Source organism: Lemur catta, chromosome 3, assembly GCF_020740605.2.
Source record: "Lemur catta isolate mLemCat1 chromosome 3, mLemCat1.pri, whole genome shotgun sequence".
NCBI classification, from domain to species: domain Eukaryota; kingdom Metazoa; phylum Chordata; class Mammalia; order Primates; family Lemuridae; genus Lemur; species Lemur catta.
Window position 1 is genome coordinate 59,991,921 of NC_059130.1, and position 23,496 is coordinate 60,015,416.

At 38.2% G+C, this 23,496-nt stretch overlaps 1 protein-coding gene across 1 annotated transcript in view; it reads left to right on the top strand.

The window, feature by feature from the left end:
• Positions 1-765: 765 nt before the first annotated feature.
• The window catches only part of LOC123635467 (SSX family member 2 interacting protein), a 42,106-nt gene continuing 19,375 nt past the window's right edge, over positions 766-23,496 (top strand). The window contains exons 1-4 of the mRNA XM_045547643.1: positions 766-868; positions 17,539-17,670; positions 18,256-18,425; positions 19,360-19,572. Of these exons, the coding sequence (XP_045403599.1) occupies positions 17,628-17,670; positions 18,256-18,425; positions 19,360-19,572 (426 nt within the window). The 5' untranslated portion in view covers positions 766-868; positions 17,539-17,627. The remainder of the gene's footprint in view (positions 869-17,538; positions 17,671-18,255; positions 18,426-19,359; positions 19,573-23,496) is intronic.

Consider the following 23,496-nt stretch of genomic DNA (forward strand, 5'->3'; position numbering starts at 1 on the left):
CACAGTGCAGCAGGCATACATTTTCTTTGCACATATTTTGCTGAGTGGGTGTGGGACATTTTTGCATAAACTTCTAGTTCACGAGTGCCATTCCTAACCGTTCTTCCTTTGCCTGCTGTCTTCTGCCAAGTCCATTTCTTTGCCCTAATTCTACGTGTAACTTTCTCCCGCCTGGCTCCTCTGTATCCCCGATTTCTGACGCTAGAACCTCCCTTCCGTTGGGCCTGACCTAATTCTGGGTGCTGGCTGTTTGGCTTGTTCCTCTACTTTGGCAAACGCACGTGGCTCCTCTGGGAGCTTCAGTTTTGCTTCCAGAATAGGTGTTGGGGTTCAGTGGGGCTCGGAGAACGTACTTTAAAGCAGCAACGCCCCCACCCCGCCCCCGCAGAGCCCTGGGCCCCGAACGCCGCAGGCGTCAGGAGGGGCGGGGAGCAGGCCCGGCCGGGTGAATCACAGGGCGTAACAGGTGCCGCAGCCGCAGCTGCGCCCGCAGCGCACTCGGACTCCAGGGATAAGGTTTTCCTTTTCTCCGGGTTTTTTTGGAGGTGAGGAGGAGACTCCGCAGGCCCCCACCCGACCAATGCAGGCCGCGGTTGTTCGTCGCCTAGCAACTGGCGGAGCCAATGGGAGGCGGCTGGGCCTGCGGCGCCGGCGCGCGGGGCGGGGTGGGAACCTGCAGGGGCCGGAGGCGGCCGGGCGGGGCGGGGCGGAGCCGGGCCGGGGGCGGGGAAGGCGGGAGCCCGCGGCGGAGGAGGGGCCGCCGGCGCGAGGCGCTGCGTCCCGCCGCGCCTGTGCGGGCCCTCGGGGCTGCGGGAGCCGGACGAGGACGCCGAGCGGTGACTCCCCGCCGCTCCCGGGGGCCGTGACGGTGAGCAGTTCCGCCCCGCGGCGGGGATTGTGACGCGCCCGGCCGGGAAGGGGCGAGCGGGGCCGGCGGGCGGGGGCGGGCGCGGAGGTGAGCGCCGGCACCTGGCTCGGCGCCCCGCTTCTCGGCGGGAGGCTCTGCACGCCGTTGGGGCCGTTGGCGCCGCGGGCGGGCGTCGACCCGGGCTGCGCCTGCAGTAGGAGGTGGGAGGTAGGTGCCGGCTCGCGGAGGGCTCCCGCTGGTGTTCGTGGCGCTGCGCCCACGGGAGGGCTCCGGCCCGGGGAGCCCCAGACCCTCTCCGGGATGGAGCGAGGCTGACGCCTGGCGTGGATGACGAGCGACGCGGAGACGTGGGGGAGGCGGGCATGGCCAGTGGGGTCTGCAGTGCCTCTTCGGCAGAGGCTGTTGGGGCATGCGGGGTTGGGCGATTTGTTAGTGCCAGTGGCTGGAGGCAGTCGTTAGAGTGAGTTATTGAGCCGCCCATGACCGCTGCAGGGGAAGACGACCCCGATAGTGGTCTGGTTAAAAGTCTGGGGGAAGAATTTACATCATCCAAGAGGCAGGCATGTGTGAAAATACTTTGGATTAGAATTGTGTAGGTAACTACAGTAAGCCAGATTGTGAGCTCCCTGCACCCCTTTTGAGCCTGTGCTAAACGCCCAATTAGGCCGATCGCTTGGGCCTAAAGAAATCTGCTAAATAATTTGCTTTCAGCACGTACAATACGGGAATCTTTAGATTATGGGCCATTTCAGGTCCATAGTTGCAAATGCCAAACTGTCATCACCAGGAACGCTGATAAAGTTCTTGTTGAATCTGAAAGAATTGAGATTTCCTTTTTCTGGACCCTGTAATAAGTTAAAGATTAGAAGAGGCACTTCTGAGAGGATGGTTCAGAGTGTAAGGTTGGGGGCTTCTTGAACTTTGAAATTGCTGGACTCCCCTAGCGATTCAAATTAGAGTCCAGGTCTAGAGTTGGCTGTGAATGATGGATGCCATGGAACCCTTCATGGCTCAGGAGGGATTGGCTTACTGTGGGGTAGAAGAAAATTCTGGCAGCCTTATGATATGATCTGGAACTGGAAAAGTCTGTATAACTTGACACATTTAGGAGACTGAATAAAATTTGCAAAGAATTAGAGATCTGGAAAGAAAAGACATGCCTTTAAAGTTTAGGTCAAGCTATCTTGAAATTTAGAAGTTAGAGGTAGAGTTATGAACTTGGATCCAGTTGGCACAACTTACTCTAGTAAATCTTTTATCCTAGCGCTATCATCCTATAGGTGTAGGAAATTTAGGCTATTTATGCAAACTAAACAAGAAAGAAAAGCTAATAGCTAATTTGACATTCTGTTCTGCCTGCTGTCAATGAAAGTTTCTCAAACAAAATGGTTCCTTGAGAAGAGGATTAGGAACTAATAGTTAAAATGAAGGCTCTTTTAGTGCCTGGCTGGGCCTTTTCAGCCAAGTCATTTTATACCCTTTCTTCCCTTCTCTTTCCCCATCTGTACAGTGAAGATAATAAAGCCCTTAGATTAAGTAACATGGGTGAAGTAGCTTCAAGATAACTGCAGAGACTTAGTTATTCTAGGATGAAATGTGAAGATCTCCTCATAACACATTGTGCCTTGTGACAAGACTTGTTAAAGCACATTATGTTCTAAGCACGCTGAGGCAGATATATGAGAAAACTGAAATGTTACTATTCACATTGTTTGCCAAAGGCTTTAAGTTCATCACAACATGAAGTTCTATACTTGGGATTTATCTCCTAAAACCTGACATAGTCTACCCTTTTGCCAAAGCTGGCTATGGTACAGGTTTTATAAAAGTAGACATTTGAGTGCCTTGTGTGTAGTATGCACCTAGAGATAAGATGAAAAGACACTGCCCCAGAATTGTGTTTTTAATTCATTTCACATGTTTAAATTGGAACAATTTCAAAGCTTTTACAGTTTTTTCGTATCTTTCACAGTAACTATGAACGTGCCTGATTGATTTGATGATTTGCTCAAGACACAAAGGGGTTTTGATACTATGTGGGTTTGTTTTGTGTCTTTGGTAATGATATGATTAGCTGGTAATGAAGGTACAAGTTATCTTGAATTCCTGAGTTCATGGGATGAAAGTGCACCATTCATCATTGGTAATGGAAAACAACCTAGAATTGTGCCTTTTGATGGTGGGTCAATGTTATTTTATATAGTACCAACAGATTTACTGAATTATGCTTTAATAATTTATTCTTTTAATAAACATTTATTAAACACTTAGTAAGTTGCTGCTTGCTAGACCTGAGGATAAAAGGATGAGTATTGCCTTGAGAAATTTGTATTTAGGAAATTTACAGTGTAGTAAGGGAGAGAGCCAAAAAAAAAAAAAAAAAAAAAAAAAGGCAAATAAGGGAAGGCTTTAGAAAAGAGGATTTCAGCTGTGTCTTGACAGAGGGGCAGTTCACCAGGCAGCTGGTGCATTATGCAGAACATACAGTTGAGAGGAATTAGGAATTACAGGTGGTTTGGTAGAGTTGGACCTGGGTGGGTTACATTAGTGATAAAATTGGAGAATGGTGCTGTGAACGTTGACCAGCAGATGGTGGGAACTTTTAAAAGGTTTTATTTAGGGGAAGTATATTTAATTTTTCCTTTAGAAGGATAGCCACCGAAATCAGTAATTTGAGGGATCCAAAAGTGCCCTGAACATAAACAATCCAAGTAATATCTGAAAGACAGCAGCCCTACACAGTAGTTAGACTTGAAAAATATTTGACTGAAGCCCCCAGAAACTTTAGAAAAGCTGAAATAATTATTCATATAACAAACCCTGGTTGGATATTTTCTACTTTAAAGACTAGAGGACTAGAGATACAAAGATAAATAAGGTACAGCCCCATTTTCAAGCAACCTGCAATTCAGTAGGAGGAATAACACAATTATAACGCAGTGTAGAATCTGAGTGTCATAATAGGTATAAAAATGTCAGGTTCTAACAATGTAGGATTCTGAGATGAGAGAACACAAATTGTCTTTCAAATTAAGAAAGATAAATTCTTAATAGAAATTAAACTGCAACCAGTTATACAGTCAGAACAATCTTAACTATCCACAGTTCTCATCTGTTAACTTTTGTCACACACGTTTCCTTCCTTCCCTCATATTTTCTTGAGTCAGATTTTCAGTTTGACCTACCACACTACTAACTATGTGACCTTGTACCTTAGTTCTCTCACTTGTGAGGGATGGTAATAATACCTACTTCACAGTATGATGTTTAGATAAATACTAATGTTTTAGTATCCAGGACAATGCTGGACAAATAGTTTGTACTTGAGTACTTAATATTTCTATTTGGTATAAAAATGCTGTAATTGAGTAAGAACAGACTTAAAGACAGGAATTTTTTTTTGAGTCAGTGGTGGATCTATCCCTGAGCATCTAATAAAGCTTCTATATTCAGAGAAGCTAACACATTCTGTTAAACTAAGCTTCTTGAACAAATAATCTTTGTTATTTCCTTTTCTTATTTGCTGATCACCTTTCTGAAATCTGATTTCCATTTTTACCCCTCAGCTTTGTCCTAAAGTCACTAATTGCCAATTTCAACACATTTTTGTATTCAAAACCTATCCATTCTGTGGCATTTGCTGCTGTTTGTCACCCTCTCTTATGCAAAACTCTCTTTACCCTTGGCTTTCCTGAAGCCCATTTTCCCCTTCTGTTTTTATCCCGTCTGTCTCAGTCTCTTCCACTCACTAATGTTGATCTTCAGGGTTCTTTCTGCTGCCCTTTTTTCTTTATGGATTCAACTACCACATAGATGCTGATGACTCCTAAATCTACTCTGGTGCCTTTTCGTCTCCAGGCCCTGTTTGAATGTCTCATGAGGACACCTCTAAACCCAGTAAGTTCTGCGCTGAACTCATCACCTCCACACGTTTACTCAAACCCAGTTTTGTTCACCTTACTTCTCTGTTCTGTTTGTCTAAATGACACTATTATCTGTCTAGTATTAAAGGCAGGTTATTACATGAGAGAATAAATGCCTCTTTTATATACTCCTCACCCTGTTCTGTCAGTCCAACTTCTGAAGTATATATCTCTTCTTCACCATCCTCCTTGTCACGCTGAGTCGGCTAGCCAACCCCTGTCCAGTAATTGCCCAGTTTGCAATAATATCTCTTTAAATATTTTTTCATAGTATAAAAGTAGTGGATGCTTTTGGTAAAAAAAAAAAAATAGGGATGAAAAGCAAAAAGGTGTTTTAAAAATTACTTATCATATAGTTCTTGGCGTACAGTGAGTGCTGAAAAAATATTTTTATGCCAGGGTGCTACAAATGGAACTTATTTTGGAAACATCAAATTTGAAGGAGTTTGGTAGAAAAAGAATTGTAGAACTTCTTCTAAAAGATTGCTTTAAATTGTTCTAAAAGAATTGTAGAACTATATAGGATTTTAAAATCATATACAGAGTCTAATGAGTGGCCAGTAGATACTTAAAATTCAAGATGGGTACTAGCCATTGCATATACTTTTTGTCTGTCTTGAGTTTGTCTTTTGCCAGTTAATTGTAATCTGGTTATGCTTTCCTGCCTAAAAAATGGCACTTTCAATATTATTCTTTCTATTCTATATCCAAATTTTAGGAATATCCCTCTACATATGATCTAAAGTATAAAAGCAAGACAGTATCTTAGAAATCATCTGTAACTACAGGCCGTCATCACCCATGCTATTTTATAATCAGATAAGCTTAGAGAGTTTATGTAATTTGTTCAGGATAGTTGTTGAGGAGGAAGCCAGGGTCTGTGAGGTGTTGAAATCATAAATAGCTAGTTTTTAGTCTTACCTTCCAACTTAAATAGCTGTGTTTTTACTCCTACCTTCCAGGTTTGTAACTGTGGGTAAGTTACCTAATCTCTCACTTGAGTTTCTTCCATCAGTGAAATAGTGTTGTGTCTTCTCCTTCTTAGGGCCATTGTAAGGATTAAATGACATAGCTGATGAGCCACATGTGGCATGCAGCAGGGGCTCAGAGTTCATCATCTTCTTTCCTACATTTTCACACAATTAGCTAGTATAGGAATTCTTAACTCCGGGTCCATGAATCCTTTGCAAATGGATGACTTAATAGATCCTCTGAAATTATAGCCCAAACTGCCTGTTTTTGTACTTCTAAGGGGAAAGGATAATTGGCTTTGGTTTTGTGACCCAAAACATTTTAACCCCTGAGATGAAAATGAGGCTGAGGACCCAGGGCTCCTGGTGCCTCAACAGCCAAACTGCGTAGAATTTAGAATTGTTCGAAATATTAGAAGAACAGTATATATTTTTTAAAAATTTTTTAAGGGACTTAAAGTGCAAAGAATTAAATTAGTTTATATTTCTTGGCTCATAAACTTTTAATTGGTCTATTTATTTAGTTTTAATAATAAAATGTGCACCATCTAACATAAAGCTAGGACCTTGTCGACCTCTATGGAACCATATGGGCTCCTTCATCCCTTTTTCCTACTTTCCTCCCTGAGGCAACTGTTTATTGAATCCTATATTCATTATTCCCTTGGTGTCTTTTAAAATATAGTTTTATTGCATCTATAAGTTTTCGACATGCACAATTAAAACTATTTGTGTTACATGCCTTATCTTCTGAAACTTCTTTCTCTTTATGATACTGAAATTCATCTATATTATGTGTCACTGAAGTTTTCTGATTGTTGCATAATATGTCATTTTGTGAATATGCCACACTTTATCCATTCTCTCGTTGGTGAGCATTTGAGTTGTTTCCAGGGTTATGCTCTGGTGCTATTCTGCTACTGTGAAGAATGCTGCAGTTTGTATACACTCCTCCTGACATACATATGCAAGAATTTCTCTTGGGTTTTACCTAGGCATGGACTTGCTGGGTTGTAGAGTAAATGAACAGGGTATTTGAATGTTCAACTGATAACACTGTTTTTCAAAGGTTCCCTAGCCCTCCAAGGTTTAATAAGCTTGCTTAGCCAGGCATTCCCTTGGACTTTTATTAATGTTTTCAACCTTCATTTAGTACTTTGGAACACTTTTACATTATTCCTGGAATCCATTTTGTAGGACCCTTAGGTAAGAATTCCTTTTTGGTATTGCGTAATCTAAGCTGCATAAATAGAATACTAATTTATACTGAGCCACATTCTATAGAATACAGTAGTGATTCTCAAACTTTGTGTCAGAATCACATGGAGGTTCTTGTAAAACACTGATGTTTCCATCCTCAGAGTTTCTGAATCTGTAGGTCTAAAGTAGAATTTAAGAATTTTCATTTTTAACAAGTTCCCCGGTGATGTTGATGCTGCCAGTCCAGGGACCACATGTTGAGAACTATACCCAATGATTGAATTTGGGCTAAATCATTGAAAAAGCTATTAGCAGATTCATGAATTACGTTTGGTTTGTTATTTCCAGTGTCTTCAGTAAATATCATTACCACTTCATTATATGAGGAAGGAAATATCAATAAATAGGAATTTTTAAGTTGATTTGGCCTTCTTAGCTGACTTTTAACCTTAAAAGGTAAGATAGACTTTTAAATAGTGCTTCTTTTTTTCTTTTTTTAATTTAATAACTCTCATAAGAATATGATTGCTGCTATTCCTACGTGTGCACTGGAGATCACGGAGTACTGGCATGGCTCCTGAAATAATTAATGAAATGGTAACAATGTTTACTGAAGGCACTGGAAATAATGCAGTTCACAACAGCTGGGGGAAAGTCTGGCATTACCCTTGTTGGCGAGTATGCATGCGTATGTGGAGTGAAGTGTGGAGTTTGCCATTTGTCTGAGCTGAGATTTCCACTCAACAGCAGGGTTGCGATTCTCTAGGATTAAACTAAATTATCTCATTTAACTCTGCTTAAATGGCCTGCCTCTAAAATTTTTTACAGACTAATACATGCTCCTAAAACATTCAAGTTATATAAAGGTGTGCTATGGAAGAAGTAAAAGTCTTGGTCTTCCACCCCTCCCTACACCCAGTCATCCCATACCCAGGAATGTCATTTGTAACAATGTATAACTTTTCTAGACCTTTCTCCTAAATGTATAGAGATAATTTGATTTAACAGAAAATGGGGATCATACTATTCTTATTAACCTGTAACTTCTTTTTTCATGCTATATGTGCATGAAATCTTTCATAATCCCAGAGAAGCCCTTCTTCTGGCAGTACCATATGTATTGATTTTTAACTGTTTGTGATGGATATTAAGATTGTCTCTAGTTTTTTGTCTTTACAAATAATGCTACAGTCAACAATGTTGTATGTTATGCTTGCTTTCTTGTATGCCTAGAAGTATAATTGATTAGTGGAAAGATTTACATTTCAAATTTTTGTACACTGCTCTAATTGCCCTCTAAAACTATGAACTACTGACCTCTGGTAAAGTTCTTGTTCCCCTTACATAATTGATTATCTGAATAACTCTAGGACATTTGTATAATTTTCTAACCAGGTTTTGCCTAACAGGGCTGCTTGCCTTTTGTGTTAAGATACTATGGCTTAATTGATTAATCTAGAAATAAATATTTAAATTTTTTTTTTATCACTCATGCCATTCTACCATTAGTTTTTGGTGGAAAAAGAGGGCACTGTTCATCTCCATTGTCTCTGTCTGTCATCACTGTGGTTGCTTTTTTTTTTTTGGGAGTACAAATGTTTAGGTTACGTATATTGCCCTTGCCCCACCCGAGTCAGAGCTTCAAGCGTGTCCATCCCCCAGACAGTGCGCACTGCACTCATGTGTGTTTATACCATCCCCTCCCCGCTCCCATCTGCCCAACACCCGATTAATGTTATTACTATATGTGCACTTAAGTGTTGATCAGTTCAAACCAATTTCATGGTGAGTACATGGGGTGCTTGTTTTTCCATTCTTTGGATACTGTGATTGCTTTTTTAAAACATGAATTTTTTTCCCTCTATATGAAAACACATTCACTTTATAGAAAATTTGGAAGACACAGAAAAGTAAAAATTACTCATAGTACCCTTTTTGTGTGCAAAAGTACATAAAGAAGGGAAGGGAAGTCCTGCCCTTGCTTTTCCCCTTTCTACTTCTAGGTTGGTCTTTCCTGTATTCTTACACAAACTTATCTTTATAGAGCAGAATTTATACATATACATATATCCTCACATTTAGTTTTTTTTAAAGACCAAATAAGATCATGTTAGATACTGTTTTGCAACTTTATTATTTAACAAAATATGGGCCGGGCACTGTGGCTCACGCCTATAATCCTAGCCCTCTGGGAGGCCGAGGCGGGTGGATCGCTCGAGGTCAGGAGTTTGAGACCAATCTGAGCAAGAGCGAGACCCCATCTCTACTAAAAATAGAAATAAATTATCTGGACAACTAAAAATATATATAGAAAAAAATTAGCCGGGCATGGTGGTGCATGCCTGTAGTCCCAGCTACTCGGGAGGCTGAGGCAGAAGGATCGCTTAAGCCCAGGAGTTTAAGGTTGCTGTGAGCTAGGCTAACGCCACGGCACTCACTCTAGCCCGGGCAACAAACTGAGACTCTGCCTCAAAACAAAAAAAAAAAACAAAAACAAAAAAAAATCAAAATATGGAAACCTTTTCAAGAGTAAAATAGTTAATAATAGCTACCATTTATCAAGCACTTACCATGTGCCCAAGACCTTATTTTAAGCCCTTTGCATGCATAAGCTCATTTAATAAAATTATTAAATAAATGTAATAATTAAGTTTACTATTTAACTACATAATAGTTTTTTGAGGTACAGACTTTTTACTCTCCTTTTACAGATGAGGAAAATGAGGCCCAGAGATTTATGTTCAAGATCACTTAGTGTGTACGTGGGGGAGCCAGGGTTTGAAACCAAATAGTCTGACTTTAGATCCTGCGCTTTTACCTATTATACCATACTATTTCTCATCCTGCAGCAATACTAGGTTCAAGGGTATATAATGAATTTAAAGTACAGCATATAGCTCCCTAAGCTGAGAGGGTAGCTTTCTAATGGCAAGTTTTGGCTAAGAGCTTCACTGAGATTATATCCCTCAAAGCAAAGGGTTACGTTTGAAATATTTTACCATAATTTGTGTGGTCACACTATTTTATGCAATCTTTGCCCAATTGGGAGACATGATTTTAGAGTTCCAGCTTTTCCTGTCTTTAAAGGAGGATCAGGAGGAGGTACTGCTTCCTGAGCCCCTCACCCACTGAAGCAGCAATGCATGATGGTTCATTAGTCTTATCTGGGTCAGGGTGGTGGTGGGGCACTGGAATCCTAGCTCTGCCACTTGCTAGCTCTCTGAACTTGGGCAAATTACCTAACCTCTCTACCTCAATTTCCTTATCTGTAAAAGTAAAAAAGAAAACAAAAACAAAAAACTAATATGATAATACATGGGGTTGTTATAAGGACTGACTTTGTGATATACATAAAGCATTTAGAACAGTGCCTAGCACATGTGTTTAAATACCCACAACAACCCTAAGGAGTAGATCCCATTTTACAGGTGAGGAAACCAACTCTAAGAGATGATCTTGCAATAAGTGACTTAGGCTATGACCCCCATCCATGGACCCAGGCCTCTGTGTTATTTGCACCGTCTCCCCAGCTATAAATCCTTCTACTGGCTACACACTCCACAAGAAGGCACATTATTACTACCAAGCTTTGAGTTTCAGCCATTCATATATAAAAATTTAATTTATGAGAAACAGTTTATTTCTGTGGAAAACATATTAAATTACACCACTCAGATGAAATAATTTAGATTTTAAATTTGTGAAAAGTAGACCTTCTAAGAGGTTGAATTTAGTGTATTTCTATACTGATATGCACATCTGAATGATTTTGTTTAAGGTAGCAAAGGTATTTGTAATGGAATTAAAAGCTGTAGTTTCCTTTGGAACAAAATTATAGTAGAAGGTGGTATTACTATGTTAATAAGTCATAATATATTTAGTTTTTGAGAGTAATATTATAACATCTGTTTAAAGTAACATGGTTTTGTGACTGAATTTGTAAAATAGGACTAATGTTTAAAGACTTTTATTTAATAACAATTTTCTGAACCCAACAATTTGGTAACTCTAACTTTGCAAGATTTTAGCAAAGAATTTAGTTAGCTATTTGTGAAAAATTCTGTGCTACATTTAGAAGCCCAGATGGCATAAAGTTACTATGTTGCTGTATAATGGAAAGCTATTATTTTCTAACACTTGACTGAAATTTGTTTTGGAATTCTGATTAGTAGACAGTTGCACCTTCTCAAGTTGGGAATTTCAAGTGGACTTGAAAAGAACAATTAAAATAGTGTACTGGGTGAAGGAAATCTTGCAAACAAAATACTTTGTTTCTGCTGAGCACTCTTTCAGTCTGTGGATGTACAGAGATTTGGCGGTGAAGAGGACAAGAGAAACAGGAATCAAGACTAATACTTTTCTCTGAAGTATTGACTCATCTTTTGCACCTTTTTTCCGTTATTCACTTTTGCCTGCTAGAATGAACATGCTAATTTGTTATCAGTTATTTACTTGAATATTCATTGATTATTCCATCTGTTAAGATTAATGGGAGGGAATACAGAAATGTAAAAGGTGTGGTACTTACAGAGTGTAGCTGGAGGAGATGAAACAGACCAGTTAAGTGTATGGTGGGCTCAGAGAATAGAATTTTCGTGGGTTGGAGTAGTTGGAGAAGGCTCCATGGAGAGGATGGTGGTGGTTGAGCTCTGCTAGTGGAATAGGTGCAGGAAGAAAGCACAGCTGCAGGCACAGAGCTGAAGTGAGTGTGCCATATGTGGGACTCAGTTCATTTTATAAACATTTACTGAGCACCTGCTATATTTCAGGAACTGTTGGCTACAGTGATGAGTGGATTCCCTGCCCCTCTAGAAATGCATAAACTAGTGGAGGAGGCATAACCATAATAATATGGAATGATTGATTGTAATACTGGATAATATCATTGTCATAAACCTGATCAATTGCGTTTCTAGTGTGTATGGTATCGTTTTTTAGTTATGTTTCAGTAAATTATGAAGTCATTAAGTTTTAGAAAGGACTCATTTTTATCTATATAGTATGTTTTAAGCTTGTATTATCTATTGCTGCTTAACAAAGTACTCCAAAATCTAGCAGCTTAAAACAACTAGCATTTATTATCTTATAATGTCTGTGAGTCAGGAATCTGGGCACAGCTTATCCGGGTGCCTCTGGCTCAAGGTCTGTCACTAGGCTGCCATCAGGGTGTGGGCCAGGGCTGCGGTCGGTCATCTCAAGGTTTGCCTAAGGTAAGATCTACTTCCAAACTCACTTATATTGCTCTTGGTAGGCCTCAGGTCCTGTTGGCCACAGGCGGACATCCTTGCCACATTGGCCTCTCTTGGGTCTACTTACCACATGATAGTTTGCCTTCCTCCAGGAAGAAGTATCTGAGAGACAGCAAGTGAAGAATGTCCCTAAATGGAAGCCACACCCTTTTAATAACCTCTTTGAAAATGTAATCTCGTTACTCCTGCTATTAGAAGCTAGTCACTAAACCTAGCCCATACTCAAGGAACAGAATGACCCAAGGGTGTGTATACTAGGAGGCAGGAATGACTAGGAGCCATCTTAGAGGTTGCCTAACCCAAGGCTCTGCAAGTTACTGGTGTGTACTGAGTACTTCTGAGTCTTTGGGGTAGAAGCCAAGGAACTTTTCTGATGGAAAAAAACAGGCATAATTAACCAGAACCAAAAATGTTTTTGGTAAAGGTCTATACACTTAGTTTCAATATTGAATTAATATTTACTCTAGGGTAGAAAATTATTTATAAATGAGAACAAAGCTATTGTTTGTGCCAAGCAGAGATAAATTTTACAGTTTTGCTTCAATTTAAGTAGTACGTAAGTTCCAGTAAGAATTGTATGCTGTAAATGGAATCATTTAAAATGGATTACAGGAACTCAATCTTTTAAAGAAACTTGATAGAAATCTTTTTGATTATATTCTACTTTCAATTGCAATCTCTCTCTCTCTCCCTCTATATATATATAGAGAGAGAGATATGGAGAGAGATTGATGGATTTACATGTACAGTGTTGAAAGGTTGAATGGTGATAGAATGAAAAGAACACAGAGTTTTGAAAACTGAGATTTGTGTTCTGGTTTCACAACTAGTTAGAAATGTGACCTTGGGTAATCCTGTTGATCTCCCAGAGCCCTAGTTTCCTGTCTTGTAATACAGAAAAACCTTGATGTGAGAAATGATAGATTTATGAAATTTAATATCTTCATTTTCTTTCACAAAGGATATAATTCTGTTAAGTTCATATGTCTCAGTACTTACTGGTATTCTGTCTGGATTCTAACCTTGAAAATGCTACTAGATAATTCTTGAGCTCTATATTATCATTTTACCCAGAAAAGACCAGAGTACCCTTGCTTATTTTACACTTGACGTATATGGCATTGGTACTTTGGAAGCCGTAGCAACATACAGGGAAGACAAAGCAGTTCAAAAGTACTTACTACTTCAAAAGTGGCAAGATAACATTTTTACTGAAATTATTGCAATTTTACTGCAATTAGTGAGATTTTCTATTACAATATGAAGACTTTTTGACTGGAATCTGTATTGAGAAATACTTAGAGCAAGGAAGTTTATTAGATGGCTATGTACATGTTTACCTACTAGTAGTGAACAAAACTATCTGTGATGTTGAGAATGGGAGAAAGAATTCTTATTTGTGAATTACTTTATAGATTTTTTCCCCTTGTTTTGATGTATTTCAAGACTGTTTGCCAACAATCCTAGATGAATGAAATGGCTTTTACAAGATATTTAAATTCTTTAATCTTCAAGTTTTGCTCATAAAATTCACTTGTGAATTTGATCTATCTTGAAATATGGCAGCTACCCTAACCAATGGTATATATAGAGAATTTTAGGTTACAGATTACTTGAACCAAAGCATGATTAATTGTTAACTTTTTTCCTCCTAATGAAACTATAGTAACAATGTGAGTATAACTAAGTTTGTTCTTACATGACTTATCATGGATAGTCATGTCCACTATATATAATGCTTTGCTATGACTTGATTAATATGAACCTATGTTCTGGAACCAGGTTTGTAATAGAGTCCTTCTTGGCTGTATTTGAACCTTTCAAGTTGAAATGAGCTTGTGATAGTATTTTAATAGATTTATGCAAAGCAGAGATGCTTCTGTTAGGTTTTTCTTCTGCTTTAAATTAACATTGATTTATTAACATCTTCATAAAAAAAACCACTTTGCAACCTTCCACAATGGAATTTTAGCTATGATTCAGCTAGAATATAATACTTTGCTTAAATTAGCTTCTTGGTTTTAGGAAACTTATTGATGAGAGAGTCTTAAGTCTCCTTTCTTGGAAAAACTGGTTGGGTAACTCTTTTATCACAAGTTTCATAGTGTCTAATTTGGTGCATCATTAAACAGAAGAGGATTTGCGGAAACTTTTAGATTGTATGAGATCATATACTGTTGGTAAATTCTTTGTTTCATAGGACTTCAAAATGGAGTTTTGGTTTTCATTATGAACATTTAACTAGTCCTTAATATTTTACAGGTTTTGTTTGTTTTTGTCATTACTAGGACAGGAAACAATTCACTGTCTAAGCCAGTGGACATTGAAGTGCTAAATTCACAGAGAAAGAATAACTGACTTAAATTACTGTTCTAAAGAATGGGTATGTAATGGGCACGTTTTGGTGTTTGATCTTTCTGTATGAGGGGAAAGGACACTTAGTGCACTATTGTGTCTTATTTACAAATAGTTTAACAAAAGAACTAAAAGGACTTGGAAAATGCTTATTACTGTTTTCTTCTGATCTTGTTCCTCCCCACAACCTATTGATTACAAAACATTAGCCCACTGCCTAATGTGTTTTTTAAGGATGTCTGTCTCTAAGGATCTTTGTTCAACTTTTATTAAGAGCAATGGTGAGTTTTGTTACAGGTTTTGGAATCCTGTCGTTTATACCAAACAGCTCTGTGTCTAGATGCTGATGATGATGACTAACATTAATTATGTATGTCCCCTATGTGAAGCTAAGTACTTTATGCATTATCACACTTAATGCTCAGGGGAAATTTAGAAGTATTGTTATTATGGTAATTTATCAGTGAGGCAACTAGGGCTCAGAGAGGTTAAGGAATTTACCCAAAGCAGAACTGCTTTAGGTGGGTTTATTGTCCTTGGATCCTGTTTTACTAATAGCAAGGATCTCTGAAAGCCAAAAGGAAAGTCAGTTTCTTTCTCGGTGCAGACTCAACCTTTATCCTCCTTGTCCTGTTGCTGAAGGCACCCATTTAAGGACAATGGGAAGCGCAAAATACTTAGGGTGCCCTCCCTTACCAAAACAAATGGATAGAAAAATGGCAAAAGATCAGTGCCAGACTGGATAACCGTGTGTGTGTGAGAGAGACAGAGAGAGAGAGTGTGAGAGGGAGAGAGAGAGAGACAGCATAACACATAGCATCATCTATATTAGTATATATTGTATGCTGCTCTATGACCTAGGAATCATCCTTGATTTCTCTTCTGCGTCTCCAGAACACATCCCTGATTCACCCACCTGTTTCTGCTTCCTCTGTTAGAACTGTAGTATAACACTGGTCGTCTTGCCTGGACCATTGCGGTGGCCTCCTGATTTCTTCCAGCCAAAGTGATCTTTCTTAAAGCATGAAGGAAATCATCTTACTTTCCTGCCTAAAACCTTTCAATAGCTTTTCATTGCAGAGGATATCCAACTTCTTACCCTCAAGCCTTGCTTACTGTACTTCAGATACACTGGCCTTCTTTTATGTTTTTCATACTTTACAAGTTCTTATCCATCTTAGGTCTTTGTACCTGCTGTTTCCTCTACCTTAGTGGCTCAGGTCATTGATTATCTTGTGTCTGACTATGTATCGTTTAGGTCTCCATTCAAATCTCAGTGTAGCAGTCTCTAACTAACTAATCAAGAGACCCACAGCCATAAGACTTTCTCATATTATCATTTTATTTTCTTTACAGCTCTTTTCGCTGTTGAGTGTTATGTTAATTTAATTTATTGCTTGCTTGTTTGGTATCTATTTTTACCTCCATCAGAATATGAACTTCTTGAGAGCAAGGCCTCCCCTGTGCCTGGAAGAATGTGTTTGGCACACAATAGGAGCTCAATTGATATTTTTAAAATGAATAAATGAAATTTTTCATCTAACTTTAACATTATATTGTGAATATTTTCCCACAATCTTAAATATTCAGAACAAGGGATGTGAACTCTTGATCCACAGTCCAGATCTGGCCTAAAGATACATTTTATTTGGCTTATTATATAATGTTGTCTGAGCTATAACTTACAGTCACGTGTGCGTATCTTAAGCACACAACTTGAATTGAGCTAATGTGAATACCAGTGTAACCATCTCCCAGATCAACATGTAGGACATTTCTGGGACCCAAGAAGGTGCTCTCATATCTCTCTCAAGCCATTCTCCCTCCCACAGGATAACTTGCTTAGAGTTAATTTTTTAAAATTAGCTTCTAACATTTAAAACTTGGGAGATTTCACATAAAATCCAGAATTCCAACATCTCTTACAAAATTCAAAGATCTGTCAACACAGGACCTGCTTTCTCTTTGGCCACAGTTTGTGGTACCTATCCGAACAGTTGGCATGTGTTCCCCAGTTTGCCTGCAGTCTTCACCCCTCTTCCTTCTGTCCATGACCTTGAAATTAATTGCCAGTTGTCATTTCATTTGAATTGTTTTTCTTACGATGGAGAAATATTTCTCTTCCAGTATCTCTATAAAAAAGTAAAAACATGAATGGTAGACAGAAAAGGTGTCTTATACATGGTCCACTTCATTCATTTGTGTTTCTGGCCTTTTAGGTGTGTGTTAGGTGTCCTAATTCTACATAATTGTGTTTAAAGTATGCTCAGTGTTCTGTTGTATGTATCATTTATTTACCCAGTCTTCTACTGTAGAACATATAAGTTATTTCTGTTTTTTGATATCATAAAGAATTTATAGATTAATCTTTATACACATCATGATTTTATTAGGATAACATTTTAGAAGTGGAATTTCTGGATCAAAACACATTTATATTTTTAAGATTTTTGATGCATATTGCCAAATTGCCTGGTTGTAGTATAAATTGATATAATCTGGAAATCATTGTGTAATCTGGAGTATTCTTTTCCCTACATCTGTGCCAACACTGGGAATTATAATTTAAAAGAAAACATTTGCTAATATAGTTGATAAAAACTAACAAAAAAATGGGTATGCTGGCCAAGAACAAGTTTTTCATCTTCTTACCGACATAAGAATTGTACTTTATTTTAAAGATATAATATAGAAATATTACTTAGTACAGTGCTATACCTTAGATTGTGCATCTAGTAATGAAGTAATGCAAATGCCTCAGTAGAACTTGGGAAACCTTTAACCTTAATCCTTACATACTTTATTTTATATATAATTATTAAACTCTGCCATGTCCTGTATCTGTGCGTGGGATTTGCATGTTGCAAAATCCTTCTGTTTTGAAACACATACAACTGATTCTTACACATTGGTTTTATATTGGCTTTCATATTTTAAATTAGATGCTTTTATTCTGTAATTTGCTTTTTAAGGAGATGCCTACATAGAAGAGTGACAGCAACTGGACTGAATGTTTCGCTGCTGAACTGGTTCCTCAGGTATCCTGGCTCTAGAGATTGCTATGGGAGATTGGATGACTGTTACAGATCCAGGTCTGTCTTCAGGTAACTAAGTCTAAATAATTGTAAAGTAAAGCAGTAATTATAAAGGTGAACTTTTCAAAGGAAATATAAAACAATTACTGCAAATATTGAAGATGTGACTAGAGACGTAAATGGTTATAAAATACCTAATTTTCATCTTTAGTAAAATTTTCAGGGAGAGTTGAGAATGTGCCATAATTAGTGGGGTTAAATGCTTTGGATGGATAGTAGGTTACTTGATTGATTTTATTTTTGAGGGAAATTTTTATGCATTTGAAATATATTCAGTGGCTACTTCAGTATGTTTCTCTAATTTATTCCTTTAATTGTATAAATTTTGAGTGGCACCGACAAGTGGATTTTGTCTGTTATTTTTTAATAAACCTAAAGTACTGTAAGTTAAGGTAGTATATTGTCACTTATGTGTGCCGAAAACACCTTAGTTGTATCTTTTTGGCAAAAAGTATATAGTTTTCATATAAAAATGGCTTAGTCCTAATTTGAAAATATTTAAAAATATATATATAATTCAAAATCTTTGGTAATTGAGATTATTTTACATGCATTTTTATAAATTATATAAATGCCTTTTATTGATTGTTTCAGAAAGCAAAACTCTCTCTCAATATACCTCAGAAACAAAGATGTCTCCATCAAGTTTATACTCACAGCAAGTGCTATGTTCTTCAATACCTTTATCAAAAAATGTGCACAGTTTTTTCAGTGCCTTCTGCACAGAAGAGAATATTGAACAAAGTATTTCATATCTTGATCAGGTAATGTGTTTTTGTAAAAAGCAATAGCATGAATCATGTTAGATAGTAGAATGTGTCAAAGTTGCAAGAAAAACATTTGTCAAATACAAGAGTTTTGTTATGTAGTGTCCTGAGACTTATATTGGATTTGCAGGGAACCTTGCTGATCATCTGGTATAGAGACAAGGTCACCTTGTTTGTTTAGAGAAGCTTGGCCTCTGCGTTGTCCCAGGGGCTTCTCCACAAGGAGTCCAACCCTTATTTTATTGACATAGAAACTTAAGTGCCTTGCTCCAGGTCACAGGAGATGGCAGAGCCGAGAGTAAAAGAGCCCACTTCTCTTAATTCTTTGTCCTTTGGGATATTTACTATTAACTGTCTCAGGATAGTTTTCTCTTTTTCTCACCAAAGGTCTCAGTCTTGTGTTTCTCTGTTAAGTTGTCCAGTAACCAACTTTTTTTAAAAAATTAACTTATTTATATTTAATTTTTAATTGATAAATAAGTTATATAATTTATCATGTATGTGATATTTTTGACATATGTATACATTGTATTACCTCACATACTTATTTTTTATGGGGAGAACACAAAGTCTACTTTTAGCAAATTTTTTTTTTATTTCAGCACATTATGGGGGTACAAAAGTTTAGGTTATGAATATTGCCCTTGCCTCTCCCCTCCCCGCCCCCAGTCAGAGCTTCAAGCGTGTCCATCCCCTAGATGGTGTGCATCGCACTCATTATGTATGTATACACCCATCCCCTCCCCGCCCCATCTGCCCGACACCAGATTAATGTTAGCAATTTTAAGAACACAATACATTGTTATTAGCTGTAGTCAGCATGTTGTACAATAGATCTATTGAACTTATTCCTCCTATCTGAAATTTTGTATCCTTTGACCAACATCTTTCTAACAGTAACCAACATTTAAAATACATTTTCTCCTACCAGGAATTGACTACTTTTGGTTTTCCTTCATTATATGAAGAACCCAAAGGTAAAGAGACAAAGAGAGAATTAAATATAGTAGCTGTTTTAAATTGTATGAACGAGCTACTTGTACTTCAGCGGAAGAACCTTCTAGCTCAGGAAAATGTGGAAACACAGAATCTGAAATTGGGAAGTGATATGGACCATCTACAGAACTGCTACACAAAACTTAAGGTACAAATTGCTTATCTGTATTTCAGTGCCATTATTATATAATTGAATACTGTAAATATTCATTGGGTTTATCAAACAGATTTTAGGTTGTTTTTTTTTTTTTTTAAAGCTTTACGGCTTTTTAAAAAACTGGTAAGTAAAAATGAACTTTTAATGTGACTTGAGTAAATCACTAATGCTGCTTCCTAATATCTACAGTATATTGAAGGCATCAGTATTATGAACTGTTCAGTGACTTGCTGAATCTCTAGAAGGTTAGATTAGGAAATATTTATGCTCTGAGAAAAATAAAACAAGGATTTCCTCACCCCATCCAATCTTGGTTAATAAAGTAGATACTTCGTTTAAAAGTCTTATTATGAGAGGCTGCACCAGTTAATTCCAAGAACAATATTCTTGAGGCATCCATGCCAGAGGAGCTAAAGCTCAATAATGAAAGCAGGCCAGATAATGTCTAATTCTTACAAGTCCCTGCGACTCTAGAAAAGACCAGAGAAAAAATGGTTTAGTAAACTTGCTTTTCTCTGATAAAAGGAAATATTTTTCACAAGGCCGTTAACCTGCTACCTTAAAATATAGAATATTGCTGGTTTCTAGTTTGCCTGCTTTCTTTTTCTTTCTTTACTTTCTTGTTTTTCTTTTTTTAAAAAAATATATTTGAACAGAGGGAACAAAGTGTTCAAAGTCATGGTATGGCAGAGACTTATGACAGTTATATATTATTAAGGATGTAATATAAATCCAATATACAAAGAGCCAACAAACATGAAAAAATGTTCAACATCACTAATCAGAGAAGTGCAAGTTAAAAAATCACAATGAGATACTATCTTACTCTGATTAGTATGGCCATTATTAAAAAATCAAAAAACAATAGATGTTGATGCAGATGCAGTGAAAATAGAAAGCTTATACACTAGTGGTGGGAATGTAAATTAGTACAGCCTCTATAGAAATTGGTATGGAGATTTCCCAACTAAAAGTAGATCTACCATTCAATCTTATAATCCCACTACTGGGTATCTGCTCAAAGGAAATGAAATCATTATATCAAAGATACCTGCACTCATATGTTTATTGCAGAACAGTTCACAATCACAAAGATATGGAATCAACCTAAGTGCCCATCAACTAATGTGTGCATAAAGAAAATATGGTATGTATACACCATGGAGTACTACTCGGCAGTAAGAATGAATGAAATAGTCTATAGTGTTTTTTACAGCAACTTGGATGAAAGAAACTCTGGAGGCCATTATCCTAAGTGAAGTAACTCAGTAACAGAAAAATAAATGCCATATGTTCTCACAAGTGGGAGCTAAGCTATGGCTACATAAGTACACACAAGTACAATAATCGACACTGGAGACTTAAAAGGGGGGCAGCATAAGAAGGGGTGAAGGATGAAAAGTTACCTTTTGGGTATAATGTATACCATACACCATGATACACTAAAATCCTAGATTTCACCGCTATACAATGTGTACTTGTAATGGAATTCAACTTGTACCTCTTAAGTCTTTTGAAATAAAAAATATATAAATATATATGTAGGCTGGGCGCAGTGGCTCACACCTGTAATCCTAGCACTCTGGGAGGCCAAGGCATGTGGATCGTTGGAGCTCAGGAGTTTGAGACCAGCCTGAGCAAGAGCGAGACCCCATCTCTACTAAAAATAGAAAGAAATTATATGGACAGCTAAAACTATATACAGAAAAAATTAGCCGGGCATGGTGGTGCATGCCTGTAGTCCCAGCTACTCGGGAGGCTGAGGCAAGAGGATTGCTTGAGCCCAGGAGTTTGAGGTCACTGTGAGCTAAGCTGATGCCATGGCACTCTAGCCTGGCCAACAGAGTGAGACTCTGTCTCAAAAAAAAAAAAAAAAAAGAAAGAAAGGAAAAAAAAAATATGTAATCAATCCAAGTCAAAGTTTTTCCTAAATATACTATTCTATATTGGGTTTCCTTATTTGTGAAGGTCAAACGCTGTGCATTTGCATATTCTCAGAAAATCAGCTTCCTTTTAGTTTTTCACCTGTTGGCTCATACCCCTCTACTTTCTCTTATTTTTCTTTAAGTATATCCTCTCCCCACCCCTCGCCTTCCAAGAGCAGATAACACACAAGAAAACCCACTCAGAATTTTGAATCTCTGAGCATTAGAAGAGAATAATAGGCTCCCCCTCTGTAAAATATTTGAAAATAGGAAATGTGCTGTAAAAACATGGTACAGGATTGGCCTATGTACAAACACTGGAAACATTTGGGGGTTGATTTAGAGACCATCTTAGCTCTTTGATAGCATCTGTCCCTACCAGCCTGTCACTGCCCAATGCTATCTTACGTTGTCGTCGTAGCTCATATGCAGTGGTAACAGTATTTTTCTCTTTGATAATGTCTTTAGGTTTTTGTGTATCTTATATGCCTAAGGAATAGAGATTATCCATGTATGTGTCTTGGCTGACTGGGGAACTGTGGTGGGCTGGAGGGGATAGTTGGTAACTTCCAGGCTTATAAAAAGGTTAAGTTGTGGCTACTACTTTAATCCAGGTCAGAGAGACCTGTGGAAGGTCTTCTTATGGATTGAGGTGATCCAGAGTTACAAACCTAGAGGACAGTATTTTTATATCTGGGCACCCTTGGCCAGGTGTCTTGTAAGTTACTAGTGACTACTTAATATAATGATGTTGGTAATCTGGGGCTATTGAGCCTTTCCTTCAAGGAATGGTCATTCATTAGGACTACCCAGAGCATAGAATATTTTCCCAAAATGTTTTATATTTTGGGATTTGACCTGGGCCAGAATCTGGTATTTTGGGTCAACTGTGGACCGAAATGTGTATTCAATGGGAAAGTTGCTGATCTATCCTGAAAAGTTTCTAGGTACAGCATATGATTCGTTCAATTTGTTGAACAAAATGTGTTTATGTGCTAGGTACTGGGTTTCACAGATGAATGGAACCCACCAGTCTCAGCTCATAAGGAGATTGTAGTCCAATGGAAGGTGACACATTGAACTAAAATTATTTCCTTCATTAATTGTTCTTAGTGTAGGAGGTAAGGGAAGGCTTTACAGAGAGGTAACACTTGATGTGGGATTTGAAGAAAAAATAGAAATTTGCTAGTTTTGGCAAAGGCATTTTAGGCAGACCATATAACTTGTATAAATGCATGGAGGCATGAGAGAGCATTACACTTTCAGGGATCCACGGACAGGGGCTGGAGTTAGTGGTGGATGATGAAGAATGGCATGGAGTGAGGCTGGAGGCTAGGCCCCAGATGGCGTGAGAGGCACTGTACAGAAGCAAGGAAGCACCCGGGAAGATATGCAAATACCGTTCTGGCAGTAGGGTGGAGAAATTATAGGGGGAGTGTGGATTTGTATTTGGGATGGAGTTGGGGGAGCTCAGAAAGCCTGGTGACAAGGACACCTGTCAGCAGGCCTTTGCGAAGTTTTGAATTGAGCTGTGGTAGTACCAGTGGGGATAGTAAGTGAGATATGAGGACTATTTAGGAGGCAGGATGGGTAGGATTTTATGAAAAATAGAATTTAGGGAATGAGAGTCATGAATTTAAGCTAGCGTCCAGATCTTAAGCTACTGAGATGGTGGTGTGATTCACTGACATAAGGAAGGAGGGGGGTGTGAGATTTTCAGGGGCAATGCTGAGTTCAGGCAAAGTGTTGATAATTACCGAGTCTCTGATTTGGCATATATGGCACTTATCAACTGGCCCAGTGCCTTTACGTTAAACCATGCCAGCTGGTCAGGCATGGTAGGAAGTTTTACACACTCCAAAGAAGCTGCTAAAAATTCTGAATTTTCTGTGTCTTCTTGAGACCTATTGTTACAGAAATTGTTCACGTTATTATTTATGGTGAGTTATGACATAACTTGATTGGCTTTCATATTTTACAATGATATGAG